The following is a 21768-nucleotide window of genomic DNA, read 5'->3' on the forward strand; positions in this document are numbered from 1 at the left end:
TAGTTCATTAAGATGGTTCAAAAGTGCATTACTTAAAGGGAAACTATAGGCTGCAGATTGCAGTGAGAGTACTTCAGAAGAGTACATTTCGAAGTTTTGTAAGCATCCCACAACATGTCGCCATGGTTCACTGCACCACCTTGCCAAAATATAAAGAAATCAAGGTTCATTGAGCCCCTCTCAGGGCTGGGAATAGATTTCATAAGAGTTCTGAATAATTGTCTCTCATTCAATTCCTTCATAAAATAACTGAGAGCAACTGTACTTGTATAAAATGGTTTGCAAATCAAATTGGCTTCTTCACCTTGGCTCTGGATTATAGCCTGTATTTCTTCCACTGTTGTACTTCAACTTTCATTCTTGGCAAATATCTGAGAGTTTTGTCTGGTTGCTTTGTTCAAGTTGCTTTATGTCCCTTTACCCTTTGCACTGTCACTTATTGATATTTCCTTTTGAGACCAATTATTCTTTATGCTCCAGGTTTTTATCTACCATATATTTGGTGCATCTGTTTGACATTATACAGGAAATCAGTGTATATGTAAGTTTTGTGCTGATAAGTATTCTTTGATCCTGTTTGTTCTGAAATTACTGAGAGATGCCCAAAAAGCAATCCACATTGTATTGAAAAATCTCTTTTGACACTGACCTGGAAAGGAAGTTGTTTCCCTTGAACTAAATTTTATAGTTTCAATAAACCTTCAGACTTGTCCTTTGAAAGAACAGATGTGATTGTTTGGGTCTCATGTCTGTATGGTTATTCTTCATGCCTTTGTTTTGATTGCTATGTTGCTAAATTTTTATTATGAAGACATCAGCAGCCGCATGTTGTTCAGTTTATTCCACTGACATCTGCCCTCTCTTACACAAGAATTGCTAAGTGGTCAGTAGAGAGAATCTGGATGATTGTTTTTAACCCCTGTCTCATCTGAGGCAAGCTGTTGTGTCGGAAGCTGGCTTACTCTGTACTCCTCCTCTTCTTCCTCATCATCATCATCATCATCATGTGCTGTGTTGTGTGATGTGGGCAATCGTGGTCTTGACCATGATTGTTCCTGCCAGTTTTTTCTGTAGAAGTGGTTTGCCATTACCTTCTGGGCAGTGTCTTTACAAGATGGGTGACCCCAGCATTTATCAATGTTCTTCAGAGATTGTCTGTCTAGAGTAGTGGTTGCATAACCAGTACTTGTGATATGTACCAGCTGTTACTGAGACCATCCACTACCTGCTCCCATGGCTTAACATGATCCTTATTGGAGTGGCTACGCCTTGCCCGAGGGAGACCTGCAGATGACACCCTCTTTGGTAGAGACGTATCTCCACCCCACCACCCATCACTTCACACTGCCAAGGTCAGTTATAGAGATGTGTGATAAATACTGACCTTTCCTGAGCTGCCCATAATCCTTAAAAGAGAAAAAGAAAATGCTTGCAATACCCAACAAGTATGACAGCATCTACAAAGGAAGAAACAAAGTCAAGGTATTGGGTTACAGACAAGAGAAAATCTCCAGAGCTGGAAATCTGAGCAACACACAAAATACTGGAGGAACTCAGCATACCAGGCAGCATCAATGGAAAAAAGTACAATCAAGGTTTCAGCCTGATGCTTCCTGGCCTGCTGAGTTCCTCCACTATTTTGTGTGTGTTGCTAAGGTCAATTCATCAGAATCGGGGGAAATTTTGAAAGATTAAGTTGTAGAGAAAGAACAAAAGAAAAGAGAACAAAAGTCATTAGAAAGAGATTGGAAGGTGTTGAATCATTGTAGATAGAGCTAAGCTACTGCAAGGGTAAAAAGACCCTGATGTGAGAGTTGTACAGACTCCAAAACGGTAGTATGGATGTGATATACAAATGACAATGCAAAATAGAAAATGCACGTCAGAAGGGCAATGTTACAGTACTCAGGGGATTTCAGTATGCAGGTAGATTGGGGAAAATCAGGTTGGTGCCAAGAGGGAGAAATTCTAGAGTGCCTATGAGATGGCTTCTCAGAGCAGCTCGTGGTTGAGCCCACTTGGGGATCAGCTATTCCGGATTGGATGTTGTGCAATGAACCAGAATTAGAGAGCTTAAGGTAAAAGAACACTTGGGGGAAAAAGTGATAATAATATGATTGATTTTACCCTGAAATTTAACAAGGAGAAGCTAAAGTCAGATGTATCAGTATTGTAGTGGAGTAAAGGGAATTAAAAAGGGGGATGAAAGAAGAGTTGGCCAGATTTGATAGTTAAAGAACACTGGCAGGGATCATGGTAGAGCAGCAATGGCTGGATTGTCTGAAAGCAATTTGGAGGCATAATTTATACACATCCCTAAGAGGAAGAAGTATTCTAAAGGCAAGATGACACAACTGTGGCTAACAAGAGAAGCAAAACCAGCATAAAAGCCAAAGAGAGGGCATATAGTAGAGCAAAGGTTGGTGGGTAGTTAGACTGGGAAGCTTTTAAAATCCAACAGAAGGCATCTAAATAGTCATTAAGAAGGTAAAGATGGAATATAAAATTAAGCTCACCAATAATATTAAAGAGGATACTAAAACTTTCTTCAGATACATAAAGTGTAAAAGAGAGGCAAGAGTGGATATCGGACTGCTGGCAAACGATGCTGGATAGGAGAGACAAGGAAATAGCAGATAAATTGAATAAGTATTTTGCATCAACCTTCACTATGGAAGGCACTAGCAGTATGGGGAAGTTCCAGGTGTCAGGGTCATGAAGTATGTGCAGTTACCATAATTAGAGAGAGGGCTCTTGAGAAACTGAAAGGTTAGAAGGTAGGTAAGTCACATGGACCAGGTGGTATACACCCCAGGGTTCTGAAAGAGGTGGCTGAAGAGATTGTGGAGGCTTTAGTAATGATCTTCCAAGAATCCCTAGATGCTGAAATGGTTCTGGAAGACTGGAAAAATTGCAAATGTCACTCCACTCTTCAAGAAGGGAGAAAAGCAGAAGAAAGGGAGAGAAGACAGGAGACTGGGGCTGAGAGGCAAATTGGATCAGCCGCGATGAAATGGTGGAGCAGACCCGTTGTGTCAAATGGCCTAACTCTGCTTCTTTATCTTATGGTCTAAAAGACAAAGCCTCTAGTAGAGCAGAAACTAGATTAAATGGGTGCTGATGGTAGCTCCTTAAATTGAGAATTAAATGTATTTCTGGAGGATGTATAAATATGAGCTGAGGTTGAATTTGCTTTTCTCACTTCTTGTAGCCTTGTCAGATTGTGAATGTCTGCCTCAGCTTGAACCAGTATTAAAGGATTACTGAATGAAGAACTATATAGAAGTATTCTGGACACATTTTAAAAAGAATCTTCAGTGGTCACTAGTTTGTTTGCATCTTCAAGGGGAGAAACCTTATTGGTGAATCATATCAGTGAATCATAAACATATCAGTCTTGTAGTGCTGAAACGTCAGAGTCTTAAACCGAGTAAATATAAATGCAGATGTTGGAAATTCTTTCTTTTTGGTCCTGATGAAGGGTTTCTGTTTGAAATATCAACTGTTTGTTCCCTTCCATACCACCTGACTACCGAATTCCTCCAACATTTTCTGTGTTGCTCCTGAGTAATTGAGTCTACATTGTTGCTTGTTTCAAAAGGGGAATTAAAAATAGAAAAGCAGCTTTCTCTGCAGCTCCCACCACCAATCTCCAATGTCAGCCAGAGATTGACAGTACATAGCTATAACATTTATTGCTGCTGCACCACCCCCAGCCCAAAATCCCCAAGTTCATTCCAGAGAAATAATGCATAAATCTTATATGCTGGGGAATTGCTGGAATCCTCCATTAAAGAGGTGAAACCATGCTGTTAAGATCAGTAATCAGGAACATCAATGGAATCTTTTTTTGGAAAGGGCTATGAAATATAAAATAGAGGGAGTTTGAACTACTATTAGACAGAAAGTGAAGGAAATCTCTTCCATTTTAGCGCACATCTGCTCTTGCGCCATCCTTCCGCTACCCTACCAGGGATAGGGTTCCTCTTGTCCTCACCTACCACCCCACCAACCTCTGTGTCCGGCACATAATTATCCTAAACTTCTGCCAACTCCAACAGGATCTCACCACCAAGCACATCTTTCCCTCTCCCCACCTTCTGCTTTCCACAGGGGTCACTCCCTACATGACTCCCTTGTCCATACCTCCCTCCCCACTGATCTCTCTCCTGGCACTTTTCCTTGCAAGGGGAACAAGAGCTACACTTTCCCCTACACGTCCTCCCTCACTACCAACCAGAATCCTAAACAGTTCTTCCAGGTGAGGCGACACTTCACCTGTGAGTTTGTTGGGCTCACCTACTGTGTTTTGTGCTCTCGGTGTGGCCTCCTGTACATCAGTGAGACCCATCGTAGATTGGGAGACCGCTTCACTGTGCATCTATCCGTCAGAATCAGTGGGATCTCCCATTGGCCACCCATTTTAATTCCACTTCCCACTCCCATTCCAATATCTCCATCCATGGCCTCCCCTAGTGTCGTGATGAGGCCACACTTAGGTTGGAGGAACAACATCTTTTTATTCAGTTTATTCAGCCTCCAACCTGATGGCATGAACATAAATTTCACAAACTTCTGGTAGTGCCCCCAACACCCCCCTCCCTCTTCATTTTCCACCCCTTTTCCCTCTCTCACCTCGTCTCACCAATTAACTTCCCAGCTTTTTACTTCATCCCTCCCCTCCAGGTTTCACCTATCACCTACCGTTTCTCTCTCCCCTCCCCACCTTTTAAATCTACTCAGCTTTTTTCTCCAGTCCTGCCAAAGGGGTTTGGCTTGAAATGTCGACTATTTTTTTCCTTTGTTGCTGCTGCCTGGCCTGCTGAGTTCCTCCAGCATTTTGTGTGTGTTATAAGTGAAGGAATATCTACTCCAGTCTTCGGGAACCTCGGAACAAAACTGAACAAAGTCAATTTTGGAATGAATTGCAATGTCAAATACAAAGTTGCGCATCTCTGTAATTTCTAGTATAATGGATAATATTTCAAAGTGGAATACAGGATGATTCTGTGCTTGCTGTCCATTCCTAGCTGCATATGCTAAAGTGGCAAATTATTGGTTAATGTGACCTTCATATTTAATACCTTTCTCAAAATGGCTGCATTTCAATTTTGGCCTCAGTGGATATCCTGAGCCTGGGGCATTGAAAGATTGAGATTTCTTTCCGGTGCTGATTCTAGGATCCAAATTTGGAATGGAATTAGATGCATCAGGTTTGTATTCCTTTGCTGAGGATTCTGTATTTGCACTTAATAAATTGTTTGTTCTCTTTCTCTTAATGAAGCTTCCTCTTTTGTTCTTTCTCTTATCCTATCCCTTTCCTCCATTCTCTGTTCTGTTAATCAGCTACGAGTCTTCAGCTGAGGTCTTGCCACACACGCCAAGGCTCACCCATTTCCCCACTGTTTCGGGCTCCCCTGCTAGTCTGGCCAACTCTATGCAGCAAAAGCCTAACTCCCCCCGCCGCAGGCGGACGAACCCAAGCCCCATGTAGTCCTGTGAGAGGGCTTGTGGAGCAGCAACGGGTCAGGTATTCATGACTTCTTGCAACGCTTTGCCTGTATAGTAATATCTCCAGCATGCTGATGCAGTACAAGCTACTGAGACTTGTGTGAGTGTGTGTGCTTTTTCCCCTTTGTGTATGGTTTGATTTTTAATTTGCTCCTCATTTGAAGGAGGAGCTTTTAATCCATTTAAGCCATAGCTTCAGATGCATGACCTTAACGTGCTCTCAGCAAAGCTTGCCTGCAATTTTTCAGGTAGTGAGATTGGTACTTTAATTGCTAATCCTTTAGCATGAACATCCTGCACCAACTGCACTGATTTGTGTTGTGAATGGGTGTGTTTCAGCATCTGCTTCCAGATGTTGAAGACAGTTGTGAGAATGCAATAACATTGTCCACCAAACCACTGCCATAACTTCCATTGTATGTACAGTACTATATTTGTCAATGTTGCGCAGAGAGTGAGTTTCTCAATCTGGCGGGAGCAAAGGATGTGGGAATGGTGAGGGTGGAGTACCACAGCAGGAGTGTGGGACAGGTGGCAGAGGAGCGTCAGGGGCAGGGGGTGGCATGGTTGCAGCCACACCCAACCCTGACACGCCAGGCAAGGTAATTTGATTCTAAACAATTAATTACAGATTCTGTCCAGTGCTTCCCACTCACTCTCCTCTCCTTTCCCTTTTCCTCAACCATGATTCCCCTCTCCCTGCCCACTTCCCACTCTTAGTTCACAGTAGAGACCCATATCAGAATCAGGTTATCATCACTCACGTATGTCATGAAATTTGTTCTTGTTTCGCAGCAACAGTACAGTACAATATGTAACATTACTACAGTACTTTTCAAAAGTCTTGTACCCTAGCTATATATGTACCTGACTGTTGTACAGTACTGTACATACAGTATGGAATCAGAAGACTGCTTTACAGCTTAACAACTTCTCATTTAAGAAGTTCAGATTTAGCAATGCCTCCTAATTTCTGATGGTTAATTCCCTCTGTCTGCTGAATAATCAACAAAGTTGGTCCTAATAATGAAATTAAGTTTGCCTGAAATAAGAAAAATTCTTTATCCATTTGGTTAAGTTTTAGAAATCTTAATTTCAGTCACTGTAAACTTCAATGTTTGCTCAGTACAGCACTGATAACTATTCAAAGTAAATTTATTATTAAATTATGTGTCAAGGACAGATATACAGAAAGGTGCCAGAAAAGGGCCAGTAACATCATAAAGGATCCCACACACCTGTTCATGGATTGTTTGTCCCCCTCTCATCAGAGAGGAGGCCACATAGCATCCAGGACCAACAGACTCAAAAACAGTTTCCCCAAGCAGTAAGGCTGATCAACACCTCCATCCACTAACTACCACTACTTTATTATTTCCCGCCAGTCACCTTATGAACAGCCTAGTGTCACATAGTGGACATAAAATCAATGTACATAAATTATCTTGTATATCCACTGTATTTTTTTAAATTATTATTGTGTTCTTTATCTTTTTTTTTGTGCTGCATTGGGTCTGGAGTGACAATTATTTTGTTCTCCTTACACTTGTGTACAGGAAATGACATTAAACAATCTTGAATTGTATACAGCCTTGAGATTCATCTTCTTGCGGGCAGTCATAAAACAAAGAAACAACAGAATTCATGAGAAACCCCATGCAGCCAAAATGGATAAATGTCCACTGTATAAGACAAGAACAAATTGTGCAAACAGTAAAAAGAAAAATACGCAAATAATACAGCGAACATAACCACAGAGTCCTCTCCCATGAAGAAGCCAGGAGTTTGGTCTGGAGCCAGTAACCCTAGCAAGGTTGGAGCACTATAAATCGATCAGTCTTTGGATGTTGGAGATGGAAATCTCCAGGCCAGGCTGCATCTGTGGGAAGAGAAACACCTCAAAAGCTTCATGTCAGACACCTTTGTCAGGTGTGGTCTGATCTGATGAGTACATACAGAATTTTTTGTTTTTAATTTTGTGCCAGGGAAGTATAGTTTAGAAAAAACGAGACGAGACAAAGGCCAAGCTGTTGTCTTTGGAATAATGGAGATTAGGAAGAATTGGTGGATCTTTGCCACTTAGTGATTGAGGTAAAGGTGATGGTTTTTATTTTTAAGATTATTGCAGTGGCTAAAAGATATTTGAGGTCATTGAGGCTGAGAGTCCTGATGAAGGGTTGTACCTGAAACATCAACTGTTTATTCCCCTATATAGCTGCTGCCTGACTTGCTGAGTTCCTCAGCATTTTGTGTGGTTTTCCTCAATGTTTCCAGTGTTTGCTGTCTTGTGTTTACATGCAGCAAGTAAATGGGAAAATTAAGTGGAAGATGGAATACAATGTAAGGAAGTGTATGGTCATGCACTCTGGTAGAAGGAAATAGACTGTTTTCTAAATGGGGAGCAAATTCATAAGTTGAGATATAAAAGGATTTAGGAGTCCTAGTGCAGGATCCCCTAAAGATTGATTTGATAGTAAGGAAGGCAAATGCAATGGTTAGCATTAATTTCAAGAGGACTAGAATATATATGGTAGGATGTTTCCAGTAGCGGGGGAGTCTAGGAGGTGGGGCACAATCTCAGAATGAAGGATGTCCATTTAGTAATGAGATTAGAAGGAATTTCTTTAGCCAGAAGTTAGTGAATCTGCATTTCATGCGACAGAAGATTGTGGTCCAAGTCATTGGGTGTATTTAAAGTGGAGATTGATTGCTCCTTGATTAGTAAGGGCATCAAAAATTACGAGGAGAAGGGAGGAGAATGGGGTTGAGAGAGAAGATAAATCAGCTGCGATGGAATGGTAGAACAGGTTTGATGAGCCAAATTGCCTAATTTTCCTATGTATATCCTATTGTTTAATTGAGTATATAATGAGGGAGGTTTATGCTCCAACTTTATAGTACTCTGTTGAGATTTGATGCTGCAAAAGCGTAACTCCCTCTGTCACAGCCAAGTCTCTCCTTTGAGAGTTCATGGAGCAGCAGTGGGTTAGGTATTCATGACTTCTTGCAATGCTGAACAACATTAGTCTCCTTATTTAAGGAATGATATTAATGTGCTGGAGCAATTTAGGGCGGTTTTACCAGACTTTTAGCTGGAAAGGTCAGGCTGGCTCAGCTTGTATTTGCTGGAATGACTTTAACTGAAACATGTCAAGTACTGATGGTAGATACAGAGAGAATGTTTTCATTTGAGAGAATCTATAACTAGGAGTGGTAACTGAAAGGCAAAGACATGGACTTTTAAGTGGATTGCAGTGAATTACTTTCTTGGAGGGTTGAGAGTCTTTGGAACACTCTTCAAAAGATGGTGGAAGCAGACTTTGAATATTTTTAAGCCAGGAATCAATGGATTTGGATAAGGGGCTGAACAGTTTGAGTGTAAATGGAAATGCAAAGTGGAGTAACAGTCAGGGCCTTGACATGGTCTCATTAAATGGTACAGCAAGTTCGAGTGTTCATGCATACAGTAATATGCAAAAGTCTTGGCACATATATATAGCTAGGGTGCCTAAGACTTTTGCACAGTACTGTGGTAATTTTATGTATCATTTTGTACTGCTGCCACAAAAAGAATTCATGACATGTGAGTGATGATAAACCTGATTCTGAAATGAGAGTGAGAAGGGGGCAAGGAGAGGGAAATCATGGTTGGGAAAAGGGGAAGGAAGAGGAGAAAGAGTAGGAAGCACCAGGGAGACTTTCTGTAATGATCAATAAACCAACCGTTGGGAATAAAATTACCTTGCCTGGAGTCTCAGGGCGGGCTGTGTGCGTGCACCCATGCTAACCATGTCCCTGACACATTTTCTCTGTCACCTGTCCAACACTCCTCCTGCGGCACCCCATCTTCTCCATCCCAACATCCTTTGCTCCTGCCAAATTTACAAACTCGCTCTCCACCCCATGTTGACAAATACAGTACCGTATATTAATATCTTTAGAAGTGGTTAATATTTTTAGTAGAATGTTGAGTTATGGAGCGGATGCTTTGGTAAAATTTGCCTTAAGTTGGCCTACTAGTGAGCACACATGATATATTAAGGTGCTTTCCTGTGTTCCCATTTGAAGATGGACCCATTCCTTTCCTTTCAACAAATAAACTTTTCAATACTGTTGGGGGGTGGGGGGAGGGTTCACTTAAACACAGAATATTTTATGCTTTCTCTTATTCCATTTGCCTCTGATGCCCAGACATCTGCAAGTGGAGGAAAGCACAGTCAAACAAGAGTTGCCTCCAATTAAAAGTAAACTCTCTGAAAGAGATGAAGCCAGGCCCCAAATAATTTAAACTTTCAAGTGATTTCACAATTCCAGAAGAAAATGAGCACCATGTTATATGGTTATAAAAGTTACATTTTTGAAATAAAGTCAGTAATGCACAGCAAGGTGAGAAATCAAGCTAAGTGGTTGAGAAAGGTAAATAATAAAGATAGTCTTACAAAAAATAGAGATATTAACTAATCTTTTCCAAATGATAAATTATTTAGTTAAACATTTATCTTGCATTTATACCTTTTAAAGAGGAATCTGGTTGTAATATCAGATTTTAATGAGCTACTTAATTGCTGTAAACGAGGAATAGGAGTCGAATATATTAATGTGGTAGCTGTCTCATACACTGATAATTACTTTGAGTTTGCAATTTGGTACGATACTAACTCAACTGGAAATGCAGTGAAGCAAATAGCCTTTTCAATGGACAGTTCACCCACAGTAGTTAACAAGAGGCAAAGTATCTGAAGCATTATTTATTTAAGATTTTGTTTATATTTCCTACTGTTGTTGAATACTGTCAGTGAATCTCTTGTTAGGGAGGAGTATAAAAAGTAACTCGATTATGGACTTAAGAAAGGGTAAAATGAGTACTCATAGCGGTTTCAAAAGTTGAAAGAGTGAGCAATTTCCAATTCCTGGGTATCAGCATCTCTGAGGATCTCTCCTGGGCCCAACATATCGATGCAATTACAAAGAAGGCACAGCAGTGGCTGTATTTCATTAGGCATTTGAGGATATTTGCTATGTCACCAAAAACATTCTCAGTTTTCAACAGATGTATCATGGAGAGCATTCTAATGGGCCGCATCACTGTCTGGTATAGGGGTGGCAGCACTACGCAGGATTGAAATAAGTACAGACGTTGGTAAATTCAGTCAGCTCCATCATGGGCAGTCATCTCCCAGCATCTAGAACATCTCCAAGGAGCAATGCCTCAAAAAGATGGCATCCATCGTTTAGGATCTCCATCACCTACAACATGCCCTCTTCTCATCGTTACCATCAGGGAGGAGGTACAGGAGCCTGAAGGCACACACTCAACGATTCAGAACAACTTCTTCCCCTCTGCCATCAAATTTCTGAATGGGGACTGAATCTATGAATGCTATCTCACTACTTTCTTCCACTAGTTATTTAATATAACATTTTAAGTATATATTTACTGTAATTCAGTGTTTGATTATTTTGTATTACAGTGTATTGCTATTGCAAAACAACAAATTTCCCAATATATGTTGGTGTTATTAAATCTGATTATGATACCTCATCCAATGCATGAGGTTGCCCAATGATTTATAAATAAAATTAACAGAATCAGCTATAGGATGTTTGTTAAAGAAGGTGATAGCTGATGAATAGAGGGGAAACTATTTACATAGGGCCCAAAAGAATGGTTAAATTGCTCTCTCTCAGCTCCATTCAAAGCTCACATTCTCATAGCTCACATTCAAAGCTGATCTCCAGTGCTGTCAGTGTGGAGTTTGCATGCTTTCCCTGTGATTCATACACTCCCCTGCCAGATCTGTTTTCCTTTCAAATCCCAAAGTGGTGTTGCTAGAGTACTTGATTGTAGATTGACCCTTGTGCAGGTAGGTCGAGGAAGTGATGAGAATATGGGCATGGTTAGTTACAGGAGAATTTAGTGAGGGAATGAGTTTAAGGATAAAAGTTTACTGATTTATAATTTTGACCAGTGGTTTTGAGATTTTGAGGGAAAACTTTGAGCAGAGAGCAGATGAGCTGGAACATTGCTTGCAGTGGTAATGAATCGACTATCCACACGATCAATGCCTCTCATCATCTTGTACACCTCTATCAGGTCACCTCTCATCCTCCGTCGCTCCAAGAAGAAAAGGCTGAGTTCACTCAGCCTGTTCCCAGAAGGCATGCTTCGCAATCCAGGCAACATCCTTGTAAATCTCCTCTGTACCCTTTCTATGGTTTCCACATCCTATAGTAAGGTGACCAGAACTGAGCACAGTTCTCCAAGTGGTGTCTGACCAGGGTCCTATATAGCTGCAACATTACCTCTCGGCTCCTAAACTCAATCCCATGGTTGATGAAGGTCAATGCGCTGTATGCCTTCTTATCCACAGAGTCAACCTGCGCAACAGCTTTGAGTGTCCTATGGACTCAGACCCCAAGATCCCTCTGATCCTCCACATTGCCAAGAGTCTTACCATTACTACTATATTTGCCATCATATTTGACCTACCAAAATGAACCACCTCACACTTAGCTGGGTTGAACTCCATCTGCCACATCTCCGCCCAGTTTTGCATCCTATTGATGTCCCGCTGTAATCTCTGACAGCCGGCCACACTATCCACAACACCCCCAATCTTGGTGTCATCAGCAAACTTACTAACTCATCCCTCCACTTCCTCTTCCAGGTCATTTATAAAAATCATGAGAAGGGGTCCCAGAACAGATTCCCAAGCACACCACTGGTCACCCATCTCCATGCAGCATATGACCTGTCTGCAGCCACTCTTTGCCTTCTGTGGACAAGCCAACTCTGGATCTACAAAGCAATGTTCCCTTGGATCCCATGCCTCCTGACTTTCTCAATAAGCCTTGCATGGGGTACCTTATCAAGTGCCTTGCTAAAATCCATATACACTACATCTACTGCTCTTCCTTCATCGATGTGTTTAGTCACATCCTCAAAAAATTCATTCAGGCTTGTAAGGCACAACCTGCCTTTGACAGAGCAATGCTGACTATTCCTAATCATATTATGTCTTTCCAAATGTTCATAAATCCTGCCTGTCAGGATCTTTTCCATCAACTTACCAACCACTGAAGTAAGACTCACTGGTCTATAATTTCCTGGGCTATCTCTACCCCCTTTGTCGAAGAAGGGAACAACATCTGGAACCTCTCCTGTCCCCACTGATTATGCAAAGATTATTGCCAGAGGTTCAGCAATCTGCTCCCTTGCCTCCCACAGTAGCCTGGGGTACATCTTGTCCGGTCATGGGGACTTATCCAATTTGATGCTTTCCAAAAGCTCCAGCACATCCTCTTTAATGTCTGTATGCTCAAGCTTTTCAGTCAGCTATAAGTCATCCCTACAATTGCCAAAATCCTTTTCCATTATGAATACTTTGCTTCAGTATTCATTAAGTACCTCTGCTACCTCCTCCAGTTCCATCCACACTTTTCTTTTGTCAAACTTGATTGGTCCTATTCTCACGTCTTATCCTCTTGCTCTTCACATACTTGTACAATGCCTTGGTGTTTTCCTTAATCCTGCTTGCCAAGGCCTTCTCGTGGTCCCTTCTGGCTCTCCTAACTTCATTCTTAAGCTCCTTCCTGCTAGCCTTATAATCTTCTAGATCTCTATCATCACCTAGTTTTTTGAACCTTTCGTAAGCTTTGCTTTTCTTCTTGATTAGATTTTCAACAGCCTTTGTACACCATGGTTTCTGTACCCTACCATCCTTTCCGTCTCATTGGAGCATGCCTAAGCAGAACTCCAGGCAAATATCCCCTGAACATTTGCCACATTTCTGCCATACATTTCCCTGAGAGCATCTGTTCCCAATTTATGCTTCCAAGCTCCTGCCTGATAGCTTCATATTTCCCTTTACTCCAATTTCCCCTTTCCTAACTTGTCTCCAATGTTATGGTAAAGGAGATAGAATTGTGATCACTATCTCCAAAATGCTCTCCCACTGAGAGACCTGACCAGGTTCATTTCCCAATACCAGATCAAGTTCAGCCTCTTCTCTTGTAGGCTTATCTACATATTGTGTCAGGAAACCTTTCTGAACACACCTAACACACTCCACCCCATCTAAACCCCTCGCTCTAGAGAGATGCCAATCAATATTTGGGAAATTAAAATCTCCCACCACGACAACCCTGTTATTATTACACCTTTTCAGAATCTGTCTCCATATATGCTCCTCGATGTCACTATTGGGTGATTGGGTGGTCTATAAAAAAACACCTGGTAGAGTTATTGACCCCTTCCTGTTCCTAACTTCCACCCACAGAGACTCCATAGACAATCCCTCCATGTCTTCCTCCGTTACAGCCGTGATGCTATCTCTGATCAACATGCCACGCCCCCACCTCTTTTGCCTCCCTCCCTGTCCTTTCTGAAACATCTAAAGCCGGTCCCCCTATCTGCTCCTTGATGTCCCTGTTACTATTGGGTGGTCTATGAAAAACCCAGTAGAGCCAAGTGCCTTACAATAGCCAAGAGCTATTGAAGTCTCTGTAATGGTCACAACATGATAGCTCCAAGTACAGTACTGAACCACACTCTAAGCTCATCCGCTTTGTTCATGATTCTCCTTGCATTAAATTAGACACATCTCAAGCCATCGGTCTAAGTGTATCCCTTCTCTATCACCTGCCTATCCTTCCTCTCGCACTGTCTCCAAGCTTTATTTGTGAGCCAACAGTCCCTTCCTCCGTCTCTTCAGTTTGGTTCCTACCCCCCAGCATTTCTAGTTTAAACTCTCCCCAATAGCATTAGCAAACCTCCCCGCCAGGATATTGGTCCCTCTCAGATTCAAGTGCAACCTGTCTTTTGTACAAGTCACGCCTGCCCCAAAAGCTGTCCCAATAATCCAGAAATCTGAATCCCTGCCCCCTGCTCCAATCCCTCATTTATCCTTCACCTCCTTTTATTCCTATACTCATTGTCGCATGGCACAGGCAGTAATCCCAAGATTACTACCTTTGAGGTCCTGCTTCTCAACTTCCTTCCTAACTCCCTGCAGTCTGTTTTCAGGACCTCCTCCCTTTTCCTACCTACGTTGTTGGTACCAATATGTACCACGACTTCTTGTTTGGCATTGACTTTTTCCTGATGTGTACTATTTTGGAACAAGGTTTTTTTCTCTGTTGACATTAGTTACCTCCAAACAGAGAAGCAATTGGAAGTTTTTTTTTGTTGGTTCTGTTGTCTTTGGCTGATTCTGCTGTGCCTGTGTAGCTTTAAATAGCAGTAATTTCTAACTGGCCAAGTGGATAAAGGTCGCTAGTTAGAGCCTTAGCTGAAGCAGAGTGTTGTGTCCTTGAACAAGGCACTTAACCACCCATTGCTCTGCGACGACACCGATGCCAAGCTGTATGGGTCCCTAATGCCCTTCCCTTGGACAACATCGGTGGCGTGGAGAGGGGAGACTTGCAGCTTGAGCAACTGCTGGTCTTCCATAAAAAAAAAACTTGCCCAGGCTTGTGCCCTGGAAACTTTCCAAGGTGCAAATCCATGGTCTATTAAGGCTAACGGAGGCTTACTGCTAATATCTAACTGTACTTTCAATATACTTAATGAGGTAGCACGCACTGCTTCCCTGGGCAGAGAATTACACTGATTCACTACTCTCTCAGAAAATCAGAATCAGGTTCATTATCACTGACATATGTTGGGAAATCTGTTGTTTTGCAGCAGCAGTACAGTGCATTACATAAAAATTATGACAAGTTGCAATAAGAAATATACTAAAAAAAGTAATGCATAAAGAGAGCAAAAGGTGAGGTACTGCTCATGGGTTCATGGATCAGTCAGAAGTGTGATGGCAGAGGGGTAGAAGCTGTTCTTAAAATGTTGAGTGTGTGTCTTCAGGCTCCTTTCTGATAGTAGTAATGAGAAGAGGGTATGTCCTGGTCTTACGTGATGAATGCCGCTACCTTGAGACATCGCCTTTTGAAGAAGTCCTTGAAGAAGATTACTTTGAAGAACTAGGAAGACTAGTGACCATGGTGGAGCTGGCTGACTCTACAACCTTCTGCAGTTTTTTTTGATTTTGTACATTACATTTACCCTACCAGGTGACAAATCTATAGAAATTCATTGCCAAATCTTCTTAATCTCCTAATTGAATGTAGATGCTGGTGTGCCTAATTCATAATTGCATCAATATGTTGGTCCCAGGATAGATCTTCAGAGATGTTGGCACCCAGAAACTTGAAACTGATGTGTGTTCTCCCGATTTCCCCTTCTTTGAAGTGCACAATCAGTTCATTGGTCTTACTGACATTGAGTGCAAGGTTGTTGTTGTAACAGATCTCGTGAATGGTACAAAAGGCTGAATGGAGAGGTGAATATCTGATAAACAAGAAGCTAGATATGGAGCAACAGAAATTTGAGAGTTGGTGAGCTTGCGTGGTTGATAAAGGTGAAACATAAAGGTTTTGAGTAAAGGTCAAGAATTTCAAGTTGAATTGTTGCAGGCATTGGATGCCGAGAAATAATTCCACATCCTAAACACAAGATTGTTTAGATGTTGGAAATCGTTGAGCAACACACAAAAAATCCTGGAAGAACTCAGCAAACCAGACAGCATCTATTGAGGGAGTAAACAGCTGATGGTTTGGGCAGCACCCTATATTTTTCTGTTGTGTTCTAAATTTGACAAAGCTGTGATTTGGATAAAATCTGACATCGTACTGGTCCAGGAGTCCAACTTTGACTGCTGTTTCCTCACTGGAGCTCTGTACCACAAATGTCTTTTGGACCTTCCTTCCCTACCTTTACCATTGAACCTCAAAAGCTTAGGTTGAGACTTGATAGGATTGTGGGCAGGTAGCTGGATTGAAGCTTCTCGTATTCAAACTTGTCAGGGCAGCTTGTCCTTGGCATTTCTCCACACACATAAATCTCTCAGTAGATGTTGCTGGATCAATATTAGGCATGACATCTTTGGGTTCCTTCCCCCTGACTAGCTCAGAACTGCAGCTGCTAACATTAAAATTTACCTAAATTGAGAGAATCAACACAGACGAGCAAAAGCCAAGCCCATCCCCAATTTTTTTTTTTAAAAAAAGGACTTGCCCTGAACTGGTTAAATACACACTGCAGCATTAGGAGTTAAATGTTACTGCTTGGTGCATCACTTAAAATAGATTAAAGATTAGCAAAACATTCAAAATTAAGCTTTGTTCAAAGAAAAAAATTTGATTATCAAAGTACACGTGTCACCATATACAACCTAGAGATTTATTTTCTTGTGGGTATGGTTAGGGTTAGTGAGTATGTTATTGATGGAACATTTGCCAGTGACACTTGGGGGCAGCATAATCATCACTGATTTGCTTTGATGCAAAATGGTATATTTCACTACCTTTTGATGTATCTGTGACAACTAAAGCTATTTTTTAATCTAATCATTTGAACTTGGGAGGTGTGGACAGTGGGCACCATTGGTTTTCTGTCTCAGTTTCAACAGTTGTTTCTGATCCTGGCTGTTGTCTAGTTGAGATGTCTGGGGAGGCAGGAATCCTGTGAATCGAGCATCATGCTGAATCACCATTTCCAACTCTTAAAATGCTATGGTTCTGGGTGAAGAGCCAGCAGTTCTGAAAGTCTCAGTGCTGAATGAGTGAACTTCTACAGAATGCTTTAACTTTCCTATCATCTCTACTGCAGGTACGAAGAAAAGGCTGATATCCCTGACAAAGCGACTTTGGATGAAACCAAGGGTGACCAGAAGGAAAACAAAAAGGAGCAGTAATGGGACGTGCCACAGAGCAATCGATCGTTTTTTTAAAAAACGTTCCCAGCTGCCTGTTCTGTGTTCATTTTGTGCAGATGCCTAATTGTAATGACGTGGTCATGTGTGTCTTATGTCCCTAGCTATTAATGGGGGATAAAAGTATTTCATTACATCATGCTATGATGCTAGTTACTCAGTTCTGCTTGGTGTTTTCAATGAATGTGCCAACTGATTGTTTCGAAGAAGAAACCTGAGGGGTTGCTCCAGTGCCTATCTGTAATCTTTTTATTTATTTCAAATGGCTTTAAATGATCATGACACTTTGAATTCAAAGGCACCAGTACCTTCTGTTTTCACAAACAAATGCAGAAATCTGAATTTTTAGACAGGTGTTCACCTAGTTCATGTAATAAAATTTGTATTTATTTTAAAAAAATAAATACCTCGGCTGTTTTTTACATGACTGCTTTCAGTTCGATTCCTGTGTGTTTTTTTAAGGGGGGGGGGGGTTAGTGTTTAATGGAAGAACTTTTTTTAAACACTTGACTATTGATAATAGATACATCTTGCAAACTTGCATGTATGCCACACCTGAAACACTGAAATTTAATTAGAGAATATTAAAATTAATCTGTTGTAACCTACTGAAATTTTGTATATATTCTGTATGCTAGAGTCACTTCTTATGAGCCATTTATTTTCCTGCATTTGTTTGTTTAAACCAAGCTACTACAACATCACAAAGATGCCCAGATAAACTGCCACATAAATCCTTTTGTAGCTTTGATTTTCACAGAAAGCTTAAACATCAGCTGCTATTAATGTCATACAGGCTGTTTCCACGTTATGAATACTGGACTTGTGGACAACCCTACCTGTGAACAGGCTCCCATAATATTATTTAGGCTGACATATGTATTGAGTTTTGTGCTAGGGTACAGCAGAACTAGTCCCCCTCTCGTTCTCTTTCCACTTTTAGTAATTGTGTGCTTTTGATAGTATTTTAATACAATAATGTTGAGATACATTTATCATGCTGTGTGATTTTATTTGTGTGTTTTCCAAGTTATGGGTAAAATCAACTTAAGGGCATCTGTATTTTTTTTAAGAGGTGGAACTCGTTCATTAACTGGGAAAGCCCCGTATTTCAACTCCTTTGTAGAGAGGAATGTCATGCCTGTGCAGCACTGTAGTATTGTGAAGGGACCCATATCTGATCTAAGCAGTTGTATTGCCTTGCTTTGTTTGTTCCTTTTCTACCAGTGATTGATTGTATTCCCTTTACTGCCTTACCCTACTTGTTCCAATGTGTCTGGCGGATGAGAATTGAGGATTTGAGTCGGTGGAATGACCTGATAATCTTCTATCTACTCAGGTTCACCCTGGTTCCTAATATCAATCGGCTCTTTTGAGGAGTGGAAATGAAAGGAGTTTAGTTTACTCCATATTGAGGCTATGCTCCCTAGTTCTAGATTCTCTAGCTAGAGGAATCAGCTTCTCAGTATCTACCCTTAACTCAGATCCTTGCACACTTCTGAGATAATCTCTTGTTTTCTAAGACCCAGTATTGTCACTGTTCCTTTCACTGACCACCACCACATTGATTTCAAATCAGAAATCAATCACATCAAGTGTTCTTGTGTCTCACGCTGAATATTTTCTGTGATTCTTGAATCAAAGACGAGACATTGCAGTATCCTGGGGATTTAGTTTTTCTTTGCCTTGTATTTTACTTGGCTTTCTTCAAGGGAATTGGATTACAGTGATGGTATATTGAGCTGCTACACTTAAGTAATGGAGGCAAGATTCCATACCATGGGTTCCCAACCTTTTTTATGTCCAGGACTCCTACCATTAACCAAGGGGTCCAGGAACCCCAGACTTACTGATGGAGCAGCTGTCAATAGTGGTAAAAAAGCAAGGACCAGTTAAGGAGAACAAAGATTATTTAAATGAATGACCTAGATAGAGGTCAGCTCAGGTATAAAATTAAGACCCAGCACTTCCACTTCCAAACCAACCCAAGATCAAGGGCTTATGATTTTTAATTTCACACAGTCCTGCTTGGTTTAGGTGGCCAGACTATAGTGAAGAAAATCCATTAGAACTTTCCATGCTAGCTGCAAGCTCCTATTTACAACCAGTCATCCCTATTATGTCCCACAGTACTGACTCCTGGTGCATTAATTTTTAAAGAGCTGATCTAACCTGGATGTTGGTCATTTTTAGTCCGTGTAGTAGGGCTGTGATTTAGCATCTTGGCTTTCATATAATGTGCTGCAAGTCTTTCTGATTCTGCATTTTGTGTTATTGATTGTTTCCTTACAGATTTGAAGCTGCACACCTCAGTGTTATCTTCAGCATCTTAAGCTTTGGTTTTGCATTCATTAGTTAGGAATTTTTGCAGATTTAAGTATTAAAATGTTTGAGCTGTGACATATAGTCACCACAGTGCAAGAGTAGGAAAGGACAAGTTTGCAGAGTGTTAAGAGTTTGAACAATGGGAGCAATTCTTTATTGTCAAATTTTCGTCAGAATTGTGGTTTGGATATCCGAGGCCCTTGGACACAATTTGAATAAATGTCATAAGGTGGAGACTTTTAGAAGTATTATCTCTGAAACTAGTTAGTGAACATGGAGACTTTGTACTTCTGTTAACCATGTATCTCTCTCCTGAGCACATCATGGCTCTGAATATTTACTGCCCGTTGATAAAAAGATTACCTTTTCAGATTGATGGTGAAGGTCTGCAAAAATATTTTTTAGCACATTCTATTTGGTTTAACTTTGTGGGTTAATGGTATCTTTTAATAGAAAATATTTTCAATCTTAATGATCTTCAAAATCTTTATGGTGTTTATTAAATAATCTTCAGTGATACAGTCTCCTCCCAAAATGAGTATCTCTAAATGTCCTACACTACTACACACTGACATCAAAAACATTGTAGTATCACTCCCTGTTGGAATTTGGTACCAATTCACCTTTGTTTGACTCAACACACAGAATAACTAATGGGAAGTGATTCATTGCTCCAGTAGTAGTTGATTGTGTGAAACCAGGACATAAATTTGCCAAGTTCAATCTGCTTTCTAAATTTGCTGCTTCTGGTCAAAAGGTGTTCAGTTTGTCCTTGGGTGCCTGGTCTTGATTTCCTCAGTGCTGCCGTGTCCCAAAAACTCGACTGAGCATAATGTTTTAAGGTGTTAAAATATACATTTGCAACAAACAGCCCAGGCATTTGATGGAATTTTTTGTGGTGTGGCAGGATGTTGTTCGTTTATTGACTTCTCCAAGCTTTTTTTTTAAAAAGGTGATGAATAAATGAATACATGTTTACATCTGAAGCTCTCATGTGGTGCTGATAGACCCTTTAATTACATTTTTCTCCAGGAAGGATGGAAATCCCTTATCTGATCTTGTTCTTAATTGGGGGATTCGCCTTTGCAGTGTGTGCACAATGTTTTGGAGATTAGGTGTTGTTAAAATACCTGGTGGGATGGGGTTTAATTTTAAGCTGGTTTTGCTCTTTGTTCACCTTCTTATATTTTGTCTAGTCTTGCCCTCTGTTTTCACCCCTCGTTCTCTTGCTTTTACTCATTGTAGTAAAACTTGGTTCCTTTCGGGAGGAGCTGTGATTGATTTGCAATAAACGGTGGTGTGCACCACTCTGAATACTCTCTAAGCATTGCTGCTGTCTCTGAATTTATTTCTTGTCATTAGTAGAGTTCACCAAAACCATTTCAAAAAGAAAAACCCATAGTAGGTGTTGTACTTTGAACAAAGTCACCAGAGAGACGTAACTGGTAGATATGAAGCAGTCTTTAAATCGATAAAAAATGAGACAGCAGGCATCGTATTGAGACCCTCTTGGAGGAAGAGGCTTGTTTAACTCAATATTACATGACATTTTATATGCTAAAGATCAAAGGACAATTCTATATTTACAATATATCTACAATGCTTTCTTTGAATTGCATATAACTTTCATACCTCCTCCTTTGTACTACCCAAACAAATATTAAATCAGCATTGTCTGGTTTTCCAAATAACTCCGGTTCACAGCTCTAGGGACCTACTGTCCAGAGCTACATTTTAAATTTAATCTACAGTCCACATTCAGATCAAAAGATCGGTTGCTGAAATTGATATTTTGCTTTATGCCCTAACAGTAGGGTTCTCCCACATTCAGGCAAATGATAGTGTCCAATCAAACCACAGAGAGTGAAATGTCTGAGGCTCGTCCAACATCCTTGTAAGCTGCGGCTGAGGTGACATTGCACTTCACTCCAATGTCCAAATGTCCAAATCAATACACGCAAAATGCTGGAGGAGCTCAGCATGTCATGCAGTATCCATGGAAGTGAATAAACAGTTGACGTTTCGGCCTGAGGCCCTTCTTCAGGACTGAAAAGGAAGGGGGAAAATGCCAGAATAAAAAGGTGGACAGAGGGGAAGCCAGGTGGGTAGAAAAAATAAGGGCAGGAGAAGAAGGAATCTGATAGGAGAGTGGACCATAAACAAG

General features: G+C 40.8%; 1 protein-coding gene across 2 annotated transcripts in view; it reads left to right on the forward strand.

Moving 5' to 3' along the window:
- Positions 1 to 20928, forward strand: part of hm13 (histocompatibility (minor) 13) — a 104201-nt gene extending 83273 nt beyond the window's left edge. For both annotated transcript variants that reach the window (XM_059980898.1, XM_059980899.1), the window contains one exon: positions 17177 to 20928. In XM_059980898.1, the coding sequence (XP_059836881.1) occupies positions 17177 to 17261 (85 nt within the window). In that variant the 3' untranslated portion in view covers positions 17262 to 20928. The remainder of the gene's footprint in view (positions 1 to 17176) is intronic.
- The last annotated feature ends 840 nt before the right edge of the window (positions 20929 to 21768 follow it).

Source organism: Hypanus sabinus, chromosome 9, assembly GCF_030144855.1.
Source record: "Hypanus sabinus isolate sHypSab1 chromosome 9, sHypSab1.hap1, whole genome shotgun sequence".
Taxonomy (NCBI): Eukaryota; Metazoa; Chordata; class Chondrichthyes; order Myliobatiformes; family Dasyatidae; genus Hypanus; species Hypanus sabinus.